This window comes from Erythrolamprus reginae, chromosome 1 (assembly GCF_031021105.1).
Source record: "Erythrolamprus reginae isolate rEryReg1 chromosome 1, rEryReg1.hap1, whole genome shotgun sequence".
NCBI classification, from domain to species: Eukaryota; Metazoa; Chordata; class Lepidosauria; order Squamata; family Dipsadidae; genus Erythrolamprus; species Erythrolamprus reginae.
This window is the reverse complement of record NC_091950.1, coordinates 337,823,280-337,845,469: the sequence shown is the minus strand read 5'-3', so window position 1 is coordinate 337,845,469 and position 22,190 is coordinate 337,823,280. Positions and strand designations below refer to the sequence as shown.

The 22,190-nt window shown below is 35.8% G+C and overlaps 1 protein-coding gene across 1 annotated transcript in view; it reads right to left on the bottom strand.

Moving 5' to 3' along the window:
* Positions 1-22,190, bottom strand: part of RYR2 (ryanodine receptor 2) — a 279,326-nt gene that overhangs the window by 172,841 nt on the left and 84,295 nt on the right. Inside the window, exons 5-11 of the mRNA XM_070734013.1 lie at positions 19,950-19,964; positions 17,073-17,147; positions 16,401-16,479; positions 13,316-13,428; positions 7,790-7,889; positions 6,083-6,179; positions 568-642 (exon numbers count right to left, since the gene is read on the bottom strand). Coding sequence (XP_070590114.1) covers positions 568-642; positions 6,083-6,179; positions 7,790-7,889; positions 13,316-13,428; positions 16,401-16,479; positions 17,073-17,147; positions 19,950-19,964 — 554 coding nt within the window. The remainder of the gene's footprint in view (positions 1-567; positions 643-6,082; positions 6,180-7,789; positions 7,890-13,315; positions 13,429-16,400; positions 16,480-17,072; positions 17,148-19,949; positions 19,965-22,190) is intronic.

The window sequence follows — 22,190 nt, the reverse complement described above, 5'->3', positions numbered from 1 at the left end:
TCACTATGCCCAAGTTCACTATGCCCATGAACAAATATGCCCAAGTTCACTGAGTGGCTGGAATATGTTCTGATATGAAAGAAGATACTTCTTAATACAAATATTTGTGTAGCAGATAGCACATCATTACTGCCAAACTGAATTTAAAGCAAAAATACTGTACATTTATCAAATTATAATCTGAAACTAATCAAATTTGAAAATGCTAAAAATCTGAGCAATCAGCTTTTAATTTTTCAAACAGAACTGTGACAAACAATAGGAACCTTTGTTCACAGATACTCTTATTAAGCAATTAATAAATAAGCATTCATTTCTGCAGGATTTCCTCAAAATAAATATTTTGAAAGAGTCAGTATTTGTCAGCAGTATGCATCAATACACATATTTACAATTAATTTCAAATGATATCTTAAGTCATTGCACATTATAATCTTGGTACTATTTCCAAATGGAATCAAAACATTTTAATATACTATTTTGTAACAACAACAACCAAACCCAGTTCATTTGATAAAAGAGAATATTAGTTGCCATAATGGATATATTATGCCAGCATTTACTTACGCAACCCTCAAAGTCTCCAGTCGCCAAAGAGAACGAGCATGAATTGACACAGCACCACCTTCATAATGGACAGTTCTACAACATAAAAGACATTTTCTAAGGGATTTTTTTAAGATATTTGTGATAAAAACCAATTGTTTTCCCCAGGGAAATGTATTTGACCAGTGCAGAAATTGGTTAAAATAAATATTACATCTACAATAACCAAAACAATGTGTACACACTCATAAACTATTTCAAAATTCACAATTTTAATCCCAGATAACCTTTCTCAAAGCAATAAAAGAGTGTGGGTGGCGAATTCATGTCTTTGCTTAACTTTTAAAAATTCAGAGTTATATAAAAGCTGCATTAATAAATTAGTTTAGAAGATGTCTCTTTCCTTCAGAATTTCTTGGAAGGACAAGGCCATGTCATGTTGCATAGCCATATACTCATTACCAGAAGTGCTGGAGAGAGATAGAAGATTTAAATTGGGAAGTGGGTGAAAGTAGGAAGAAAGAGTGCTTGATTATAGAGATGCAGGTTTCACTTGAGACATATTATACATACTTATCAATTAAGAATTGTAAGAACTCTAATATATTAAAAACTCGTTATGTTCACTGAGACATTCTGAGATTGCCTAGAATTTTTCTGATGTATGTATCTTCAGCAATCTCTCACTCAAGATACTACTAATTCTTGCTTGCCAAAGCGACACATGGTTGTCTGCCATACAATATCCTGATTCCTTTGATTTTTTTTTTGCCACTATAGACATATCCTGCTCTTCTTCAAAAATATCCAGCAGATATATTGTGCTTCCTAAATAGCCAGTTAATTGGTATAAGTAAACCAACTCTTTATCATTATATATTTCTACATCAAATAAATTATTTCCTTTCCAAGCTGTGGACTAAATTAGTTCTTATAAAGAAATTACAATTATGCCTAACATTATTTATTAGACTAGACTGGAGCAAGTTTAAAGATGCCATGGAGATTATTTTATTATAGTGGCTGTCTTTACAAATTGTAACCACTTAGGAAAAAAATGAACTATGTGCAAAACTATAGTTATGTTTTTTTTAAAAGTACCAAAGGCAGAACACATCTGAAAATAAATATTCAACTGGGGAAAGTAAAAAAGTTCACGTGAAGAAGGGTTTCTGAAAAATACACTCACAAATCTCCCACCAAGGACCTTTCTACGGAGCCTTCAACTTTTGGGTACTTCAGTTCTATGGCTATAAAATATACTGCATTTAATGATAACATTTTGAAAATTCAATGATCTCTCTCCTTAGGCAAAATCTATTTGAATGATGCAGGTATTCAATGTAATGGTAAGCAGCATTCTCAAAAGATATATATTTCTACTCTGGATAATATTTTTCCAGCAAAAAATGTAGTGACACAAGATAATTACTTTTCCTTCTGAGTTCAGCTAAGAGATGAGCTACTACATTATTTTGTATCTCTCACAAATGCTAAGGTGTGAGGCCCTGAGGCAAGCCCTAGGAATTTTAGGTAGTAACAGGAAAATAAGAAGATTTTAAAATATTATTTCTACTTTCAATAAATGAAGATAACAAATTGAATAGTTCTGTAGGCCATGGGCTAACTCAAATTTAATTCATTTCAGACTAGCCCTTTTCCATGAACTAACGTACTTACTTACTTACTTACTTACTTACTTACTTACTTACTTACTTACTTACTTACTTATTAGATTTGTATGCCGCCCCTCTCCGTAGACTCGGAACTTGTATGGATCAAGTTATACTGATAAAATGTTCCTATAAAATTCAACATTTGTCTAACTACCTACTTACCTACTTATGTACTACCTACCTACTTATCTTTATTTTTTAGTAGGATTCTAACTAGATGCGGATACAGTGACAGCTGGTACGCGAGTTAGAGAAGAGCACGTAACACTGATAGCTCTCTCTATTTATACTTTCCAGCCCGGCAACAGGAGCCGCTTGACAGCGATACAATTTTGGCGCCAAGCCGCGGAAACCAATAGGAACCAGGTAAACAACTTCAATTGAATACAATGCATTCTGCTTAACAACTGCATTACTTAACTTTTGCCAGACAACAGAACATTCCAGACATAATACTACCTACTTACCTACTTATGTACTACCTACCTACTTATGTACTTACTTACTTATTTGATTTTTATGCTGCCCAACTCCCTAGGAACTTATTGCCAATACTTTTCTCATAAAAAGACCTCTCAGAGTCAAAAACCATTTCATTACTTTTAATTTTAAATAATGTTTCATTTATAACTGGGAAAGGGGTTATATGAATTTTGTTAAGAATGTATTATCTATTCTTATCAAGTTTACTAACATCTTGGACACAGTCCTTGGTCAAGTTTGCTATCAAACATTTTTTTCAATATAATTTATAGGAATACATTTTTCATCTTACAAATTATATACTTTAATACTAATTCAATTTAATTCACTCCAATGTTAAATTTCTTAAGATACTTCAGAAAAATTCGCAACACCAGTTTTGGAGATACAGTGATCCCTCGGGTTTCGCAAGGGTTCCGTTCCAAGACCCCTCGCGAAACTCGATTTTTTCGCGATATAGCGGTGCGGAAGTAAAAACACCATCTGCGCATGTGCGCCCTTTTTTCATGGCCGCACATGCGCAGATGGTGGAGTTTGCATGTGGGCAGCAGGGAAGAGCCAGGGAAGGTTCCTTCGGCCGCCCAACAGCTGATCTGCTCCGCAGCGCGGCAGCAGCGAGGAGCCGAAGATGGGTCTTCCCGCTGCCCAGGCAAAGGGGAAACCCCAAGATCGCTTGCCGCTTGCCCGTTCACCCGCCCGCCCGGCCGCTCCGCTTGCCCGTTCGCCCGCCCGCCCGGCTGCTCGCTTGCCCGTTCACCCGCCCGCCCGGCTGCTCGCTTGCCCGTTCACCCGCCCGCCCGGCCCGCTTGCCCGTTCGCCCGCCCGGCCGCTCTGCTTGCCCGTTCACCCGGCCGGCCGCTCCGCTTGCCCGTTCACCCACCCGCCCGGCTGCTCGCTTGCCGCTCGAGAGCAAGAGGGGGAGAGATAGAGAAAGAGAGAGAAGGAAAGAGATGAGAGAGGGAGGAAGAGAGTGTGAGAGAGGAAGAAGCAAGATAGAGAAAGAGAGAGAGAAAGAAAGATGAGAAAGGAAGGGAGTGACGTCATCGGGTGGAAAAATCGCGATATAGCGTTTCGCAAAGATCGAGATCGCGAAACTCGGGGGATCGCTGTACTATGTTTCAGGAAAATGACACCCTGAATCCTACGGGATTGGGCGGCATAGAAGTCGAATAAATTAAATTAAATGTATTATTTTCATTAAAGTTTACCTTATTCAAGAGGACAATCCTGTCAAATATAGATAGCCTTCAACTTATTATCAAAATTGACGTCAGAATTATGGTCACAGGTCCTTGCAGTCATAAGTTGAGGACCCAATTTTTTGACCATTTTTGCAGCAGTCATTAAGTAAAGGCAACAGTATTTAAGGGAATAAATTTTCCACAATGGAAGCTTTTTGCCAGAAACTAGAAGTAATTGCTAAGACTAACAAAAAATGTCATAAATTATGTGACTTTGAGACACCACAAATGTAATAAAGTGAACAAGTTGCCAAGCATCCAAAATGCAATAATGTGACCATGAGACAGGCTATAGTAACTTCAAAAATGGATCTCAAGTAGCTGGAGGGATGGGGGTTTGCAACATTCATCATTAAGCTTTTGTTTGTTTGTTTGTTTGTTTGTTTGCTTGCTTGCTTGCTTGCTTGCTTGCTTGCTTGCTTGCTTGCTTGCTTGCTTGCTTGTTTGTTTGTTTGTTTGTTTGTTTGTTTGTTTGTTTGTTTGATTGATTTTTTTATGCCGCCCTTCTCCTTAGACTTAGGGCAGCTTACAATATGTTAGCAATAGTACTTAGTCATAAGTCAAGGACTACCTATATTAGAAAGGATGTTATACAAAACCTATCTTCACGTATTTTAAAGTGCAGGATGGAACAATGGATTGAAGTTATCAGAAGGCACATTCAGGTTGTTAAGGGGAGGGGGAAGGATTCTTCCTAACAGTAAGAGCAATTTAATAGCACAATCAATAACCTGACAAAATGATAGCTCCCTTCACCTCTCTCAGAGATCTTTTCATTTGTGCTTCTGCATGGAGCCAGGGGCTGCATACAATGACCTAATCCAGGAGTAGGCAAAGTTGGCTCTTCTATGACAGGTGGACTTCAACTCCCAGAATTCCTGAGCTAGCATGATTGGCTTGGGAATTCTGGGAGTTGAAGTCCACAAGTCACAGAAGAGTCCACTTTGCCTACCCTGACCTAAACAATCCTTTTATCCAATATGATTTGGTGAAAATTAAATTTCTAGTTCTACAATATTCATTATACAGTAATACCTTGTCTTACGAACTTAATTGGTTCCGGGACGAGGTTGGTAAGGTGAAAAGTTCGTAAGATGAAACAATGTTTCCCATAGGAATCAATGGAAAAGCTATTAATGCGTGCAAGCCCAAAACTCACCCCTTTTGCCAGACGAAGTGTCCATTTTTGCTCTGCTGGGATTCCCCTGAGGCTCCCCTCCATGGGAAACCCCACCTCCAGACTTCCGTTGCCAGCGAAGCACCTGTTTTTGCGCTGCTGGGATTCCCCTGCTGGGATTTCCCTGCAGCATTGCAAAAACATGGAAGTCCGGAGGTGGGGTTTCCTAGCGAGGGGAGCCTTCATCTGGCAATGGAAGTCCGGAGGCGGAGCATCCCAGCAGAGGCGGCTTGGGTTCGTAAGGTGAAAATAGTTCAGAAGAAGAGGCAAAAAAGTCTTAAACCCTGGGTTCGTATCTCGAAAAGTTCGTACAACAAGGGGTTCGTAAGATGAGGTATCACTGTATTTTATAGCCAGGTTAAACATTTGCAAGTTTCTCCTCTTCAGATTCTGATAGGATTATAGAAAATCCTGACAACTGCACATCTAGAAAATCATGTGGCTATATTTTTCATAGGGAGGATTTTCTACAATTATTTTTTTATATTAGAATTAGATTAAATATTAACATTCAAAAACCAATCATCTAAACCTTCTTTTAATTAACGTTAAATAAATTGCTACTGCTTGACTACCATAAAGCTATATGTAATCATTTTAGAGCTGTGCACACTTGACATTTGGAAAGCATGAAAGAGATCTCACTATTGTTCATTAAAATATAGTATAAGTTTTTATTTTTTTATGAAAAAATAAACATGCTTTAATTGTTAGCAGACAACTGATAGTGTTTACATGAGACCAAAAGCAGTTCTTCTAAATCAGTTTCAAACCATGTACAGTCCTAATTTCTATTGTGAAATCCTTTGTTTTGAAGGGCATTACAAAACTGCATTTATGGTAATATTAAGGAATTGATCTTTGAGAAATTTTGGCTCACAATGTCCAAGTGTACATGGATGTATATCTATTTAAGTCGGTTCTCTTAATCGCCTTTGCTTTGTTTAACAAACATTTACCTTCTCTGCTCTTCTCCATGTTCTCCTGAAGGAACCGTCAGGCATTCATCCATGTGACCATGTAATAACCTCAGTACGTCACCTCCTATTAGATAGCCTATAATGCAGAGCAAATGAAAGGTTGTATATTTTAAGATAAATCTTATCTCCCTATAATTTTTCATCAACTTCTAATTATTCTTGATATTACTTCAGTTTCTCAGTTTTCTATTTAATTTCCAAAAGACTTCACTAGGACAAATGGAAATGATAGTTTCAGAAAAGCATGTATTGCCATCTAATGATTCAATTTCATGCACCATGAGGTCTTCCTCATTAAATGCTATGAAAACTTCATTGCTTTCAAAGCATAGTTTCTACAGGCATGCTGTACAATACAAGACTTTTGTAAATACCATCTGAAGTCTGCTTGGAAGAATACATATAATTCACTTGCCAAAACAGATTTTTATGCATTAATTATATTTTAATTTTCCTTTATACACTCAGATTATCTCTATTATCTATAAAGTGTGATGCAAAATGTGGCTTTAACAATAGAAATTTATTCAATTATGAATAAACCCTGAATAAAATAGACTTCATATTTTGTTCATGTCCTATTCAATAATTAATTTCAAATGATAACAGATACTATCATTACAGAGATTAATAATGGTTACAGAAGAAAACTGCATTATTCAACAAAATTAATTAATTATCTAAGAATTTTTTCTGCATGATAGAATAAAGAAAATAATGTTTTTGATAGAAATATGTTGAAGGGCTGAACTATACTTCTAAAATGGTGACGCCTCTATGATAAATTGAAAACTTTTTTTTATATTCTTGGAAAAATTAAATATTCTTGGAAAAATTGCCAAGCCAGTGCAAAAGAAACTTTTTTATACACTAAAAATTTCAATATAGTTTTATTAATAAGCACATAAAAGAGAGCCAGTTTGGTGTAGTGGTTTTGGCACCAGCTAGAAAATGGGAGACAGTGAGTTCTACTCCTGCCTTAGGCGTGAAACCAGATGAATAACCTTAAGCCATCACTCTTTTTCAGTCTTTGGAAGAAGGTAATGGCAAACCACTTCTGGAAAACTTCGCCAAGAAAACTTCAGTTACCAGTCCAAGAGGTTGCCAGGAGTCAATATACTCAAAGGCTTCAGAAAAATTAAAAGTAGCACAGAAAAGGTGGGGAAAATTTTCTGCAGCAAAATTTAAAAACAGCTTCACTTTCACAAAGCTATTTTATGCCAAATGTATAAAAGTTTCTTATTTTCAATTAATAGTTATTAGTTGTTTGACAACATGACACTTTGGCATTGTTTTGTTTTATGGTGAAAATATTTATATACAAAAAAAAAAGCGAAGTCAAGTCACCCCCAATGCAACCTCTCTAAATATAGTTTTTATGATGTGCAAAAGAACAGGTAGATTATAAAAGGTTTTATAGTACTGTAGGTGGCTAAGAGAACTCTAAAAATAAACACCCACTTTCCTTCCCTTTCATATTTATTATGAATTCAGATTTAAGTTTCCTGAGTAAAGCTAATTTTATAACAAGCAGGACTAACTTCTGCCTTAATTTTTTTTCATAAATGGACTAATATAAGAATCTGAAGAATACTTATTTTGCATTGCAATTCTTTACAGGGGATTTTAATCATTGTCATATTACAGAAATAAGCACAATGATTATTATTATTTTAACAGTGGTACCTTGAGCTACTTCACTTCCAGAACTGATTGGGGCAACACTCCAAAGTGTTTGCTGGAAAGCTGCATCCACACGCAAACTGCTGTTGCCATAGGATAAATGCTACAATCATTGGATACAGAAATCAAATAAAGGAAAGGTCTGTCATTAGATTTATATAACAATACATAACAATCACCCTGCAGTTACATTTGTTAAATATTTTAGCAGTCTTTGCGAAAATTAAATTAGCTGGATAGCCAAAAGTATAGCACTGTGTTCTATGAAATTTTAGTTGAAGTCCAACCTGTTCAAGTTTCTCAACTCCTAAGTAATATTTAGAATTTTAGCATCTCTAAACCAGATGAGAACTAGCACTAAAAGACCAGTACAGCAGATAAAATGAATGATCCAGAATTAATTCAAAGCAAGTTAATTAAACCACAAGCACCCTCCAAATTCCCTTGTCCATTTCCAAAGTACTTAATAGTCTTTCCCTGAAATTCAGAATGGAAATATTGTCAATGTAAAATAGCAACTACAACAAAAATGGTGGAGGGTAGCTAATCTGCAAAAAAAAATTGGTTTTGATTGAACATACAATCCCAGCCATTATTATTTCTTTTCAAAGAAACATTTATATTATTTAGAAATGAAAATAGCACATTTATTTAACTTTAGTTAGCAAAGTAAACATAATAGAATTCTTTATTGGCCAAGTGTGATTGGACACACTTTGAGTGTCAAGAATTTGTCTTGGTGCATATGCTCTCAGTGTACATAAAAGAAAAGCTATATTTGTCAAGAATCATGAGTTACAACACTTAATATTATAGGGGTCAAATAAGCAATGAGGAAACAATCAATATTAATAAAAATCTTAAAGATACAAGCAACAAGTTACAGTCATACAGTCTTTAGTGGGAGGAAATGGATGATAGGAAAGATGAAAAAAAACCTAGTATTAATGGTAGTGCAGACGTATTAAATTGAGTGATGGTATTCAGGGGGAAACTGTTCTTGGGTCTAGTTGTCTTGGTGTGCAGTGCTCTGTAGCGACGTTTTGAGGATAGGAGTTGAAACAGTTTATGTCCAGGATGCGAGGGGTCAGTAAATATTTTCACAGCCCTCTAAAGTAATAGTTACTTACCGGTACTCTAAAGCAGTGTTTTTCAACCAGTGTGCCGTGGCACACTAGTGTGCCGCGAGACATGGCCAGGTGTGCCGCGAAGCTCAGAGAGAAAGAAAGCAAGAGAGAGAGAAAGAAAGAGAGAAAGAAAGAGAGAGAGAGAGAAAGAGAACAAGAGAGAAAGAAAGAGAGAGAGAGAGAACAAGAGAAAGAAAGAGAGAAAGAGAGAGAGAGAGCAAGAGAGAGAAAGAAAGCAAGAGAGAGAGAGAAAGACATAGAGGGAGGTAGGGAGGGAGAGAGAAAGAGAGCAAAAAAGAGAGGAAAGAAGGAAGAGAAAGAAAGGGATGGAGAGAGAGAGAAAGAAAGAGGAAGGAGAGAGAAAGAAAGAGGAAGGGAGAGAAAGAGGGATGGAGAAAGAAATAGAGTGAAAGGGAGGAAGAGAGAGAGAGAGAATTATTTTGTCCAAACTTTTTTTAGTCCCCCCCCCACCACTCAATGTGCCCCAGGGTTTCATAAATGTAAAAAATGTTCCGCGGCTCAAAAAAGGTTGAAAATCACTGCTCTAAAGTATGCTGCATTTTCTACTATTTTAGAATAGTCAACGAATATAAAACTTTATTAATACGATACCTAAATGCAAAATATCTTAACAAATGTAACAGTTTTATAAACTAAAATACAATAAATGTTACTACCCAAGTTTATTTATTTATTTAAATTTAGAAGCCACCCTTCTCCTCGTGGACTCGGGGCAATTCCTTCATTCAGGCTAACATATTCTGAATTAGCTATTATTTCCAGCCAATTCCAAAAAAAGTATATTATAATCTCTAGATGTGATGTTATGACTGCGTAGATTATAACTATCAGACTAGACTCATCCAAGAAAAGTACAAACAAATCAAAGTTATTAATAATACTCCTAGATATTAAGGTTATTTGAACTTAAATAATGAATTAAAAACATGCAAAATTCATAATTCGTTTTTTGGAGAAAGCACATGCAGCACAAGCAAATTTCAAATTCCTATTATTATTTATTAATTGGATTTGTATGCCGCCCCTTCCCGAGGACAAGGAGCGGCTCACAGCATATCAAAAAACATAGCAATATATCTTTTAAAAAATCCAATTAATATGATTAAAAGACTTGAAAAAAACTCCAATATAATTTAAAAGCATTCTATCCTCAGGATGCTTTATCTTTCGTAGCCCTTAACTTCAGTTTATTGGCATTCATCCAATCACACATTACATTCTGGGTCCAGTCCAGACAAATACAACTGAATATCATAAGCAAGTTGATGACACCATTCTCCAAAATTCCAGATGATTGACCCCATCAGTTTCATATACCGTATCAGGCCACAAGTAAAGAATGACATGTGATGTTCTGCCAAGTGGAGTTCTTTATTTTTCTCACATTAGACAAAAAGCTTCCATTATTAATCTCTGTATTTACAATATACTCTTGTAACCTATAAGGGAGGGGCTGTCTTCACCATTTCTGTCAAAGGTAATATCTAGATTGAGTTGCATTTACTTCTCTGGAATGCCCCCTCTCCTTCCTAGGAATCCAACTCCATTACAAGCAATGGAGACTACCGTATTTTTCAGAGTATAAGATGCACCTTAATTTTTGGAGAGGAAAATAGGGAAAAGAGTCTGCTTGCCAGGTATTCATCTGGCTAGCATCCTTAGTCTGGTCAGCTTCAGCACATTATTTTATCCCCTGGTTAGGGTTTTAAGAGAGTAATAATGAAAAAGCTTGCAAGCCAGTAAGAGCACCTGGAAAGAAACATTTGTAGCCAGGCGCAATGGAAAAAACCTGCAAAGACTTAGGATTTGGAAAACATTCTTCGCAGAGAGTAACAATGAAAGAGCTTGCAAGCCGGTAAGAGCTGGGAACATCATTAGCACTTAGTTAGGCTGGAAAGAAACTTATTTGGAGCAAGTTAGAACAATGAAACACACACACACACACCGCCGCCGCAAAGACTTAGGGCTTGGAAAACATCCTTTGCAGAGAGAAACAAGGAAAGAGCCTGTAAGATAAGAGCTGGGAAAATAATTAGCAGTTAGTTAGGGCTGGAGGAAAAAAGCTATATTCAGAGTATAAGACGCACCCAAATTATCAGCCTCATTTAGGGAGGAAAAAGGTGCATCTTATACTCCGAAAAATATGGTAATCAGTATTTTGTGGCATTTTATCCTCATGGGTTCAACAGCATACAATGCCATTGCGCTAAGTATGGAATCACTATAACACTGTTATCCCAACTCCAACAAATGACCCTGTAAAGAATCACAGTTCAAAACCACACAAAAAAACCCCCGACAAGAAGTATGTGTCCTCCAGATGATTTTCGGTTGGATAAATATAGGTGCTCCTTCAGGTACGAACATCCATTCAATGATCATTCAAAATTAAAATAGTATTGAATGAATGGTACATATACAGTAGATTGTTGCCCAAATTATGGCCACTGAAGCACTGAGCTATGTGATTAAAATGTGAGTACTTGGCAGCCCACAACTAATATCAGCTGTCCCAGCAGGGCGTGCACAGCTTGGGCAGTTGGATTTTGTGCTGAGGTAGTTCCCATGGCACAGGACATGATGATGGTAACACTATGCCTGAAGTTGAAGCACAGGGGTGGGGGCAGCTGGCTGAGAATGTCAAAAGCTCCAGGCATCTACTTCAATCCCAATGGTGGAGTTTCGTTAATGATGGCAATTGGGCTTGCTGGGATTGCTGCCTCTATATTTTGCATGTTTTATGAAGTTTTGCCTAACAAACACATTGCTTGGTGGCACTAATTCCAAGTGCAACTACTATTACGACTTGAAGACTACCTGTAGCACCTTTCCAAGCACCCTGTACTCAAAGAAATACTTGTATCTGAATCATAATAAATAAAAACAAATGAATATAGGAAGAACCTTTCCAAGAGTGAACACATAACTGACTCATTTATTTTTATAATTTCATTTATATTTGCTATCAAGATAGATTTCTGTATAACAATAAATCTATTGACAAAAAAGTTCATACTTCTACAGCTATTCTTAATAATACTATTTTTATCACCTAAACATTTATTCCATTTTGAAAAGAAATGATATAAATATCTATTCTCACAGAAGAAGTCTATCAGATAGTCTTGATTTCACCTCGTTCCTGTGATGACTTACAGGAACAAAAAGACCTCACACCTTCTGGCCTGGAAGAATTTTAATACCTCTCAAACTTTATTTAAAACACAGTATTTCTCAAAACACTGTAAGCATACCGTACTAGCAGTCCCCAAGTATATCTGATAGTCTCACATAATGGCAATGTGGAGTAAAAAAACTAAACAATGTGATCATGTGACATAATATTTATTGATTGATTGATTGATTGACTGACTGACTGACTTACTGATTGATTGAATGAATGATTGATTGATTGATTGATTGATTAGACTTCTATGCTGCCCCGCTCCGAAGACATGGGGCAGCTCACAACATATAAAAGCAATACAACATCATAATCCAATTCATTTAAAAACAATTAATCTAAAACCCCAATAATATCAAAATCAGTCACTACCATTTACACAGTGAACATACATTACATTTGTTTAGCCAGGGACTAGGATCTAATGGCCCCAAGCCTGGCGGCATAGATGAGTCTTTATAGACTCTTACAGAAGGCAAAGAGGGTAGGAGCAGTACAGATCTCCGGAGGGAGCTGATTCCAGAGGGCCATGGCCCCCACAGAGAAGGGTCTTCTCCTAGGCCCCACTAAGCAACATTGTCTAGTTGACAGGAGCTGGAGAAAGCCAACTCTGTGGGACCTCACCAGTCACTGGGATTCATGTGGCAGGAGGCGGTCCCACAAGTAATCTGGCCCAATGCCATGTAGGGCTTTTAGTTTGCAACTTCATTGCTTTACAACAGAAACACCGGTTCCAACTACCATCGTTATGCAAGGACTACCTATACGTAAAGGGCCTTTTTAATCTTCTGAACAAAAAAAATATAATGAGAGAAAAATAAATATATTAAATAAATAAACAAACAAATAAATAAATAAAACTATGTATTTACAATTACAAAATGAATTAATATTCTTTTTAATTTCTTACATCTATCTTTTTTATACTTTAAACTTACTTTAAAATTGAACTTTTTTGGGAAAAATTGCTTTATACTGTACATAAAGATTTCACTGCCAGCATGGATTGGATAAAAGTATCACTGAAACATATCATGTATATATATATATTACCTATTTTTTCAGTCACTTTTTGACTTTTTAAAGTTTTATTACATAACATATTAGTATACTTCTTCATCACTTATAGTTATAGTTTATTAGATTTGTATGCCGCCCCTCTCCGAAGACTCGGACAAGTATCTTACCAAGACTTACCAAGTATCTTTCTGAAGAGACACTGACAAGGATCAGATCATCCCCAACACGCACTTTTTCTCCTTCTGAACGCTGTTTGGAAGCAGGATGTATGGTCCACCAACAGGCTTCTCCTACAGGGAAACATACTGTTTCATTTTGCATCTAAAATTGTGAATATAACCACTGGTTTAATAATAATAGCCATCTACAACAATGAAATACTAACAGTCCAGGCTAAACCACCATTGCTTTGTCTTAAGATGCTTCCACATAAGGTTCAAAGGGGGTCATTTCCACTTCCTAATCAGTCACTGTTATTATCTTTATTTTTCCTAACTTAATATGCTATAAATAGCAATAGCACTTAGATTTATATACCACTTCACAGTGCTTTCCAGCCCTCTGTAAGCAGTTTACAGGGTAAGCATATTTCTCCCAACAATCTGGGTCCTCATTTTACCCATCTCGGAAGCATGGAAAGCTGAGTCAACCTTCACCCTGGTGAGATTCACTGTGCCACTATGGTTCCTACTGGCACTACCAGTTAGTTTTCGCATTGGCTAACCAATATTGAATTTTATTTATTGTTCTTTAAAATTATTAAAATAAATTGCAGCAGCATCCTTGCTTTCAGTATATGCATATAATTGGTATTATGCAAAACAAACCATATACCATGTAGCTACTATGAGGGGAATCTTTCTCGCTTTAAAGTTACATTTCCTTCTTTTTAAAGTTTTTTACAAACAATTATGCTGGAAAGAAAGTACATTAGCAGCTTTCCCAGTTAACTAACCATAGTTCCATTAATCAAAGAAGGAAATATATTGTAAACATTAAGGAAAACTCTGAGTAGGGAAGAGACAGATGAAATGATAATGCAAGAGTGTTTTTAATAGGAAAATGAACACAAGAACAAGGGGACACAATCTGAAGTTAGTTGGGGGAAAGATCAAAAGCAACTTGAGAAAATATTATTTTACTGAAAGAGTAGTAGATCCTTGGAACAAACGTCCAGCAGACATAGTTGGTAAATCCACATTAACTGAATTTAAACATGCCTGGGATAAACATATATCCATCCTAAGATAAAATTTAGGAAATAGTATACGGGCAGATTAGATGGACCATGAGGTCTTTTTCTGCCGTCAATCTTCTATGTTTCTATGTTTCTAAGAGCTTCCTCTGGTAGAAAACAGATCACCCATAGGCTGTGCAAGGTCACAATATTCTAAAGTAGAAGCAGTTGTGCTATAGTTTTAAATAAAATAATACAAAAACCACAGAGCTCCCCAAATCAGCCTATTTCATGAGTTAGATGTGGAGTTAATTCTGTAGAAATCCAGAATTATTATTAGAACTCCCTTTAGGTAAATTTCATCTGTCAACTTTCCACTGTTCTTTTTCCCTTTGGGCCAAAGTTATTTTAACAATTTCAAAACATTATAAATGACATGAATATCAGGCCAGGTCTATTCATATACTTCAACTGTTGGACCCTGTATTTTACAGTTGATAATGGTCCACTCCACATCAATTACAGGGAGATATTAGTGTGATATTAGATATTAGTCTAGAAGATTGCGTCTGCAAACAAAAAACAAAACAAGCAAGAAATAACCTTGCAACTGACATTGATAAATGCTGTTGTTTCTGCATTTGTCCCAGAGAGTTGCATGGTCTGCTTGTTTTTGCAGCGGGCTAATCTAGTTCTTACAGTGAAACTATCAGTATATGAACACACAGGTATAATCTTGAAAAATCTATAATCCTAATTTTGACTTTATAGAAAATCAAATCTTTGTCATCCTGCTCTACACCCCAGATATGTGCCAGCAGACTGGGCAGATAAAATAAGAAGATATGCTCCACTAGAAAATATTGGAAGAATTGTAAATAGAGTGCAGTGCCATTTTAGCCCCACAGCACACCTTTAGAGGAGTGTGATAAGAGAAAATTAGCACTAATTTATCCAATGATCTATCCAATGATATCATTACCATGAATGAATCTAATATGGAGCTCTCTTTAAGGATAGAATAGAAAGTGGCTGTTCTGTGACCTACCTCTTTCTTTGAGAGTCAAGCAACATTGCCCCAAGATGCATACAATTACACAACCCATTATACTGCCAACCTACCAAACCCAAACAAAAAGCTGGACTTCTCTCAGAAATATAAGTTAGTAAATCTCAAAGGGGCCGATGACGCTAAAATGTGCAATAAATAAGGTTGATATTCCTGGAGGCGTTTGTAATATGGCAAATGATTTAGCTTTAATAGATAAATGGTCAAAGCAATGGAAACTGCAGTTTAATGTTTCCAAATGTAAAATGCACTTGGGGAAAAGGAATCCTCAATCTGAGTATCGTATTGGCAGTTCTGTGTTAGCAAAAATTTCAGAAGAGAAGGATTTAGGGGTAGTGATTTCTGACAGTCTCAAAATGGGTGAACAGTGTGGTCAGGCGGTAGGGAAAGCAAGTAGAATGCTTGGCTGAATAGCCAGAGGTATAACAAGCAGGAAGAGGGGAGATTGTGATCCCGCTGTTGATGAGACCACATTTGGAATACTGTGTTCAGTTCTGGAGACCTCACCTACAAAAAGATATTGACAAAATTGAGCAGGTCCAAAGATGGGCTACAAAACTGGTGGAAGGTCTTAAGCATAAAACTCATCAGGAAAGACTTCATGAACTCAATCTGTATAGTCTGGAGGACAGAAGGGAAAGGGGGGACATGATCGAAACATTTAAATATGTTAAAGGGCTAAATAAGGTTCAGGACGGAAGTGTTTTTAATAGGAAAGTGAACACAAGAACAAGGGGGCACAATCTGAGGTTAGTTGGAGAAAAGATCAGAAGCAACACGAGAAAATATTATTTTCCTGAAAGAATAGTAGATGCTTGGAACAAACTTCCAGCAGATGTGGTTGGTAAATCCACAGTAACTGAATTTAAACATGCTGGGATAAACATATATCCATCCTAAGATAAAATACAGGAAATAGTATAAGGGCAGAGTAGATGGACCATGATTTTTTTTCCTGCCGCCAATCTTTTATGTTTCTAATATAAAAAATGAAGGCTATTTTTACAAGTAGTCACCTGTGGTATCTTCTTGCAAACCTACATCAAAAGCCAATTTATCCATTGATGTTCGTGATGTGGAAAGACAACACAGATACTAAGAAAAAGAAAGAAAGAAGTGTCTTAGGTGTTTAAAATAATATAATTTATATTCCACCATTCTATTCAGGGAACTCACATACAATCATATATAAATAGCTGCAAAACTTTAAATACACACACAAACTCAAATACACAGAGAGACATACACATATACACACACTGTATATATTTCTACAGCATAAGCATTAACTAAAATTAGACATAAATAGCTTTAAGGCAAGATACTCTTCCATAAAATGTCTACATTTCTTATCATCATACTTCAACATTCCAAAAATGAAATATTATAAAGAAATAAAGTATTTGGAGCTTGGAAAATATTGAAGAAGGACAAAAAACAGATTTACCAAAATAGCTACCAAAACTCTACATTTTAGATGGGGTACACATTGAAAGTAAAATAAACATGCATTTTTCAGGCAATCTATCCAATATCATGTTGAATAAATATTAAACAAATAAGTATCAAAAAATGTACAAAGTTGAAATGCAGCCATAATATAAGCCTAATGTTGAACTATATTGATCCTGGTACATAAAAGAGAAACATTGCAACACTATAAATATTGTGGATACGGTTATACATACCATGCCACTGTAAGAATGGCGTAGTAATATTGCATGTCCGTAGAGGAGCGTTCTATGACCACCACCTTGCGCAGTCTATGTGAATTAAAAGAACAATTAGTAACATTTTGGAGTAAAGTGGTTTCTTTAAATTAGAGAAAAAAACTATTTGTCCAATGTTTACATTCTCACTGACCAAATCATAGAAATGTCTCTGCAAACAATGATCCCACTAAATTATATATTGGAATGGCAAGTAGAACTCTTAATATGATAATCAGTAATCTCTTTACAGTCCCGGGAGTATCCTAAAGCAGGTGGAGGCAAAAATCCAGCCGTTTTTGTAAATATTATGGCAAATCCTGAGTGACAGTACTTAATAACCAATTTTTAAAAATTCTATAAAAACTGAACAGCCTGTTGCAGAATATCTAAAAAGGCTCTCTGCTGACCAAAAAATAAGCCTGTTTCATTTATTCTCACTGACTTTTTCCATCATACTGTATATACTGTATACTGTATATCACTCCTATTGGATTCAACAATCAACCTTCAGTACTTGTTTGCACAAAACATTCTATTTAATTTATTGTATCAGACACTTTTTCTTAATAAATGTACAATAAACTTCCCCTCTTATGGTTTATAAGATGGTTTATAAGATTTCTCAGATGTACTTGTTAGCAAACATTGTCTCCTGCCCAAGCAGGGGGTTGCACTAGAAGATCTCCAAGGTCCCTTCCAACTCTGTTGTTGTTGTTGTTGTTGTTGTTGTTGTTGTTTGTCCTACTCTGCCCCAATTTAGCTTACTGGTGCTCCTCATTTTCTTTCAATCAGAATTCTATAAACTCCCCCATATAGAATCCTTCTATAGTTTTTTTTTTAATTTCCTCTTTTGGGGGGGGGGATTATAACAGATTTGTTTTAATCTTCAGACCCAGGTGGAGTTTTCATAAACACGTTAAACCAAAAACAAACCACATGCAGTTTATACCAGTTATATCTGCAGCCTTAACATGTTTTAAACATACTACAACTAATTCGCACTCCAAAAATCATGATGAATATATTTTTTAATCTGTTGCTTAGTGGGCATAATTTAAACTGTTAGCTATTCATCTTAAAGTCTTCAACAAATTAGGATGACTATTTGAATAACTTCAAACTATCTAAACTATAAACCTATATGTGCAATATTTCTATGTTAGTTTACTGAGCCAATATAAATGAGTTTTTTGTAGCCTCCATTAAGTGGTCAGAATGTTTCCTCAGAATTACATCTAGATCCCACTCTTCCTGACTTTTATCATATTTATAACTATTTTCTGCATAATTTGTTTTTTAGCTTCTATTTTATAATTTGCATTTTAACTGTTATTAGTTACATAGGATGCCTGATCAAATAGAAAAGCGAGTGCCACCCACTATGTATTTATTTGCTGTCTTTATAAACATGGTCTCCTGGCAATGTGCAATATAGAAACAGAATAATTATAACAATACCTTAAAATCTCCAACCCTATGATCAAAATCAATACATATCTTATCTAAATGCTCTTTGGAAAAGCTCAGTTGTAAAGTCTTTATTTTTAAAGATCTTGGCAAGAAACATTAGGTTTAAAGTGAAGTTATAACATTGGTAAGGGAAACATGTTTCAACCAATATTTATCCAGAATCAGAACAATATGGGACAAAATAACTCTAGATTAATCTTTCTTAGGTGAGAACATATGGCATTATCTAACTCATAATTAATATAAGATTTTTTAAAGTTGTTCTACAAACTTGCATTCATTTGCGGTTTGTCATATTCCCCAAAATTTTGGTACATGATGCACATTCATGAAATCAAAATTCATGTTCACCATTTCATATCTTTAATGTTGATATAAACACTTAAATCAGTTATAATCACAGGTAGTAAATGTAGAGAACAGCCTTGAAGGTCAGAGGCAACTATCAGCTAAATGAGGCCTGAGCCCAGTCCAACACAGTAGTTTACAAAAATATCTCAGACAGACCCCCAGCTAATTCACATTAAGATAAAGAGAAAAGAAGGGAACTACATTAAGATATCTGTGCAGCATTCTGTTATTATAGCTGTTCCAGTAAGAATAGCTTTAGATCAATGGTCCCCAAGCATTTTTTGGCCATGCCCCACTTAAGCAACTCTAAAATTCTGATGCATATGCACACGCGCACACACACACGTGATATAATTCTTACTATTCAAAAAGTGAACTCCTACTCACATGAGTGAAGCCTAAAAGGCCATTAACCTGGTTTAAACAAGGTTCCAGTTGCCCCAATTTAAAATCAAATTGCCCCCCTTTGGGGCATGGACCCCCCCCCCCCACATTGGGAACCATTTCTTTAGATCTACATGATGTCTGTTTCTTATAGGACTGATATCACATTTGAGTTAAATATATGTTTTGTTGACTTTTATGAGCTTAAAACACATACTTTTAAGGCATACTTAGTCTAGAATAAATTGCTACACTGTTATTAAACATAATCTTTTTTGTTGTTGCTATATAAACATATTGTCCAGAGACTTCTCTTAAGTGCAAATGATCTTGTAAATTTTAAGTGTAAATGATCTTGTAAAACTTGTAAAGTGTTTCTCCATCATAGAATAAGATATCTATACATATTAGGGATATGTATTGTTGTAACATAGCATGCAGTGAAGGGCTACCAAAATTTTTACTACCACACTGTGGGTGTGGCTTATGCATTTTCTTTCAACATCTTTCAGTGCAAATTGGGTACTCTGGGGTGGAGCTCCATTTTTGCTACCACACTGCGTTTCCCCCATCCGGGCAGTAGCCCATCCGATAGTATGTATACATAAGCTTGTTAGAATGAACTGAAATAATTGTTTTCAAGCTTACCTTCATCATAAATTTCTGAAGCACCATTAAAAAGAGAAAGAAAAAAATTATTACACTTTAGTCAGTCTGCAATTTATGTAATATTGATTGTTTGAGAAAATTATTTATTACATTTACATCACTATTATGTAGAAAATATACATATGCATATATAACAGTTATGTAAAAAAATTAATAGGTGTGATAATAAAAGAACAATTTTATGAGAAAACCATTAGGAAATAATGTATACACTTATTTATGCAGCTTTGCAGTGGGACTGCATTAATCTTTTCTAAACAGTTCATAAAAATATCTTTTTAATTCCCTATTGTGTAGTATTGATTTCAATGTTTTGGAGGTTCTAAATCACAACCGAGTAAAATTGTCATAACAAAACAGAATACCAAACTTATAAATTAGCTTGCTTCAAAATACATTATTAAATGACAATGTTTATAGTTGCCACACTAGGAAGCATGCCCTGTAAGTGCCTGTAACAATCTGTGATCCACTAAAATGCTTCCCATCTCCATTATAAGTCTGGCATTCAATACCCTGTTAATTGGAAGTGATAAATTGATATGTGACGCTAATATAATAATTCTACTGGCAGAAAAGCTATTGCATCCTAATTATTAGTGGTGATACTGTAGTATTTTGATTAGCTAATATGCCTTATGACACAGATATATTTGGATGTGCTAGAGAACATGAATAATTACATTTGCCATTACATTTGTGTTTTAAAATGGGGCTGCTGTAACAAAATGCTGGACTATATATCATTTTTAAACTGGGTCCATTAGAGCTTTTTTAATGCTGTCATCAATGACTTTTCCACATCTAAAAACTAGTGTATAATTGAACAGAATTGGTCTAACAAATGTTTTGCAAGCTCTGGTTAGCAGTGTAATATTTCCAGAGAAGAACCTACATAAGATTAGATTAACAACTCTTTTTGGCAATACTGTTAGTGGGCTCTAACACTTAGATCATTGGACATGAGTACTCCAAGGTTTTGAAAGCGTGAGGGTCATCTACAAGTTTGTTTCCTCCAAGTTTGTATTTTGTGGATGAAATTACCCAAATGGCAGTAAAGGGAGATATTGTGGTTATGGGTGATTTCAACATGCCTGATGTTGACTGGAATATCCCCAGTGCCCTTACATGCAAAAGTAAGAATATAGTGGAGGCCTTTACAGGAGCAGCTCTGGCACAGCTGGTTAAGACACCGACTAGAGGGGAGAATATTCTAGATTTAGTCTTTACGAATGGGAATTGGGTTTCAGAGGTTAAGGTGGGAGAAAATTTAGGTTGCAGTGACCATCTATGTTTGTGGTTTGATGTAAAAACTGATTGTGAGCAATCCTATACTGCAACCAAAGTATTGGATTTCAGAAAAACAAATTTTAATGCAATGGGGGAATATTTAGATAATGAATTAAAGGGGAGGGATAAAATGGCAGGAGCGAGCACCCAGTAGACTGTATTAAAAAAGGCCATCTTAAAAGCCACTGGACTGTATGTAAGGCAAATAACTAAAGGTAAAAGGAAGAAGTTTAGCAATGATGTAAGGGCTATAATCAATGAAAAAAAGGCTGCCTATAGGAGGTATAAAGAGTCTGGAAGAATAGCTGATAGAGAGGTGTATAAAATGAGACAGAAGGAGGCGAAACAGATAATACATGCTGCTAAAGTCTCAAAAGAGGAAGAAATTGCCAAATCTGTAAAGAAGGGGGATAAAACCTTCTTCAGTTATATTAGTGATAAGAAGAAGAAAACTGCAGCATCACGAAGCTTAGTACCGGGAATAATACATACATTGATGGGAATAAGGAGATCGCTGACCATTTCAATAGATACTTCTGTTCAGTTTTCTCAAAAGACACCTTACAATATAATATTATAGATGGATATAGCATTGCTTCCAGCTGTACGGATTCAGCTCCAGTGATCTTAGAAGCCGATGTCTTAGAAGAACTTGAACGATTAAAGATAAATAAGGCAATGGGTCCAGATGGCATCCACCACAGAGTTCTTAAAGAACTCAGATTTGTCATTGCTACCCCCCTGACTGATTTGTTTAACCAATCCCTATTAACAGGAGATGTTCCTGAGGATTGGAGAATGGCCAGTGTTGTGCCTATCCACAAGAAGGGCAGTAGAGAAGAAGCTGGTAACTACAGGCCAGTTAGCTTGACATCAGTTATAGGTTACAGGTTATAGGTTACAAGCGGTGTGCCACAAGGGTTTGTTCTG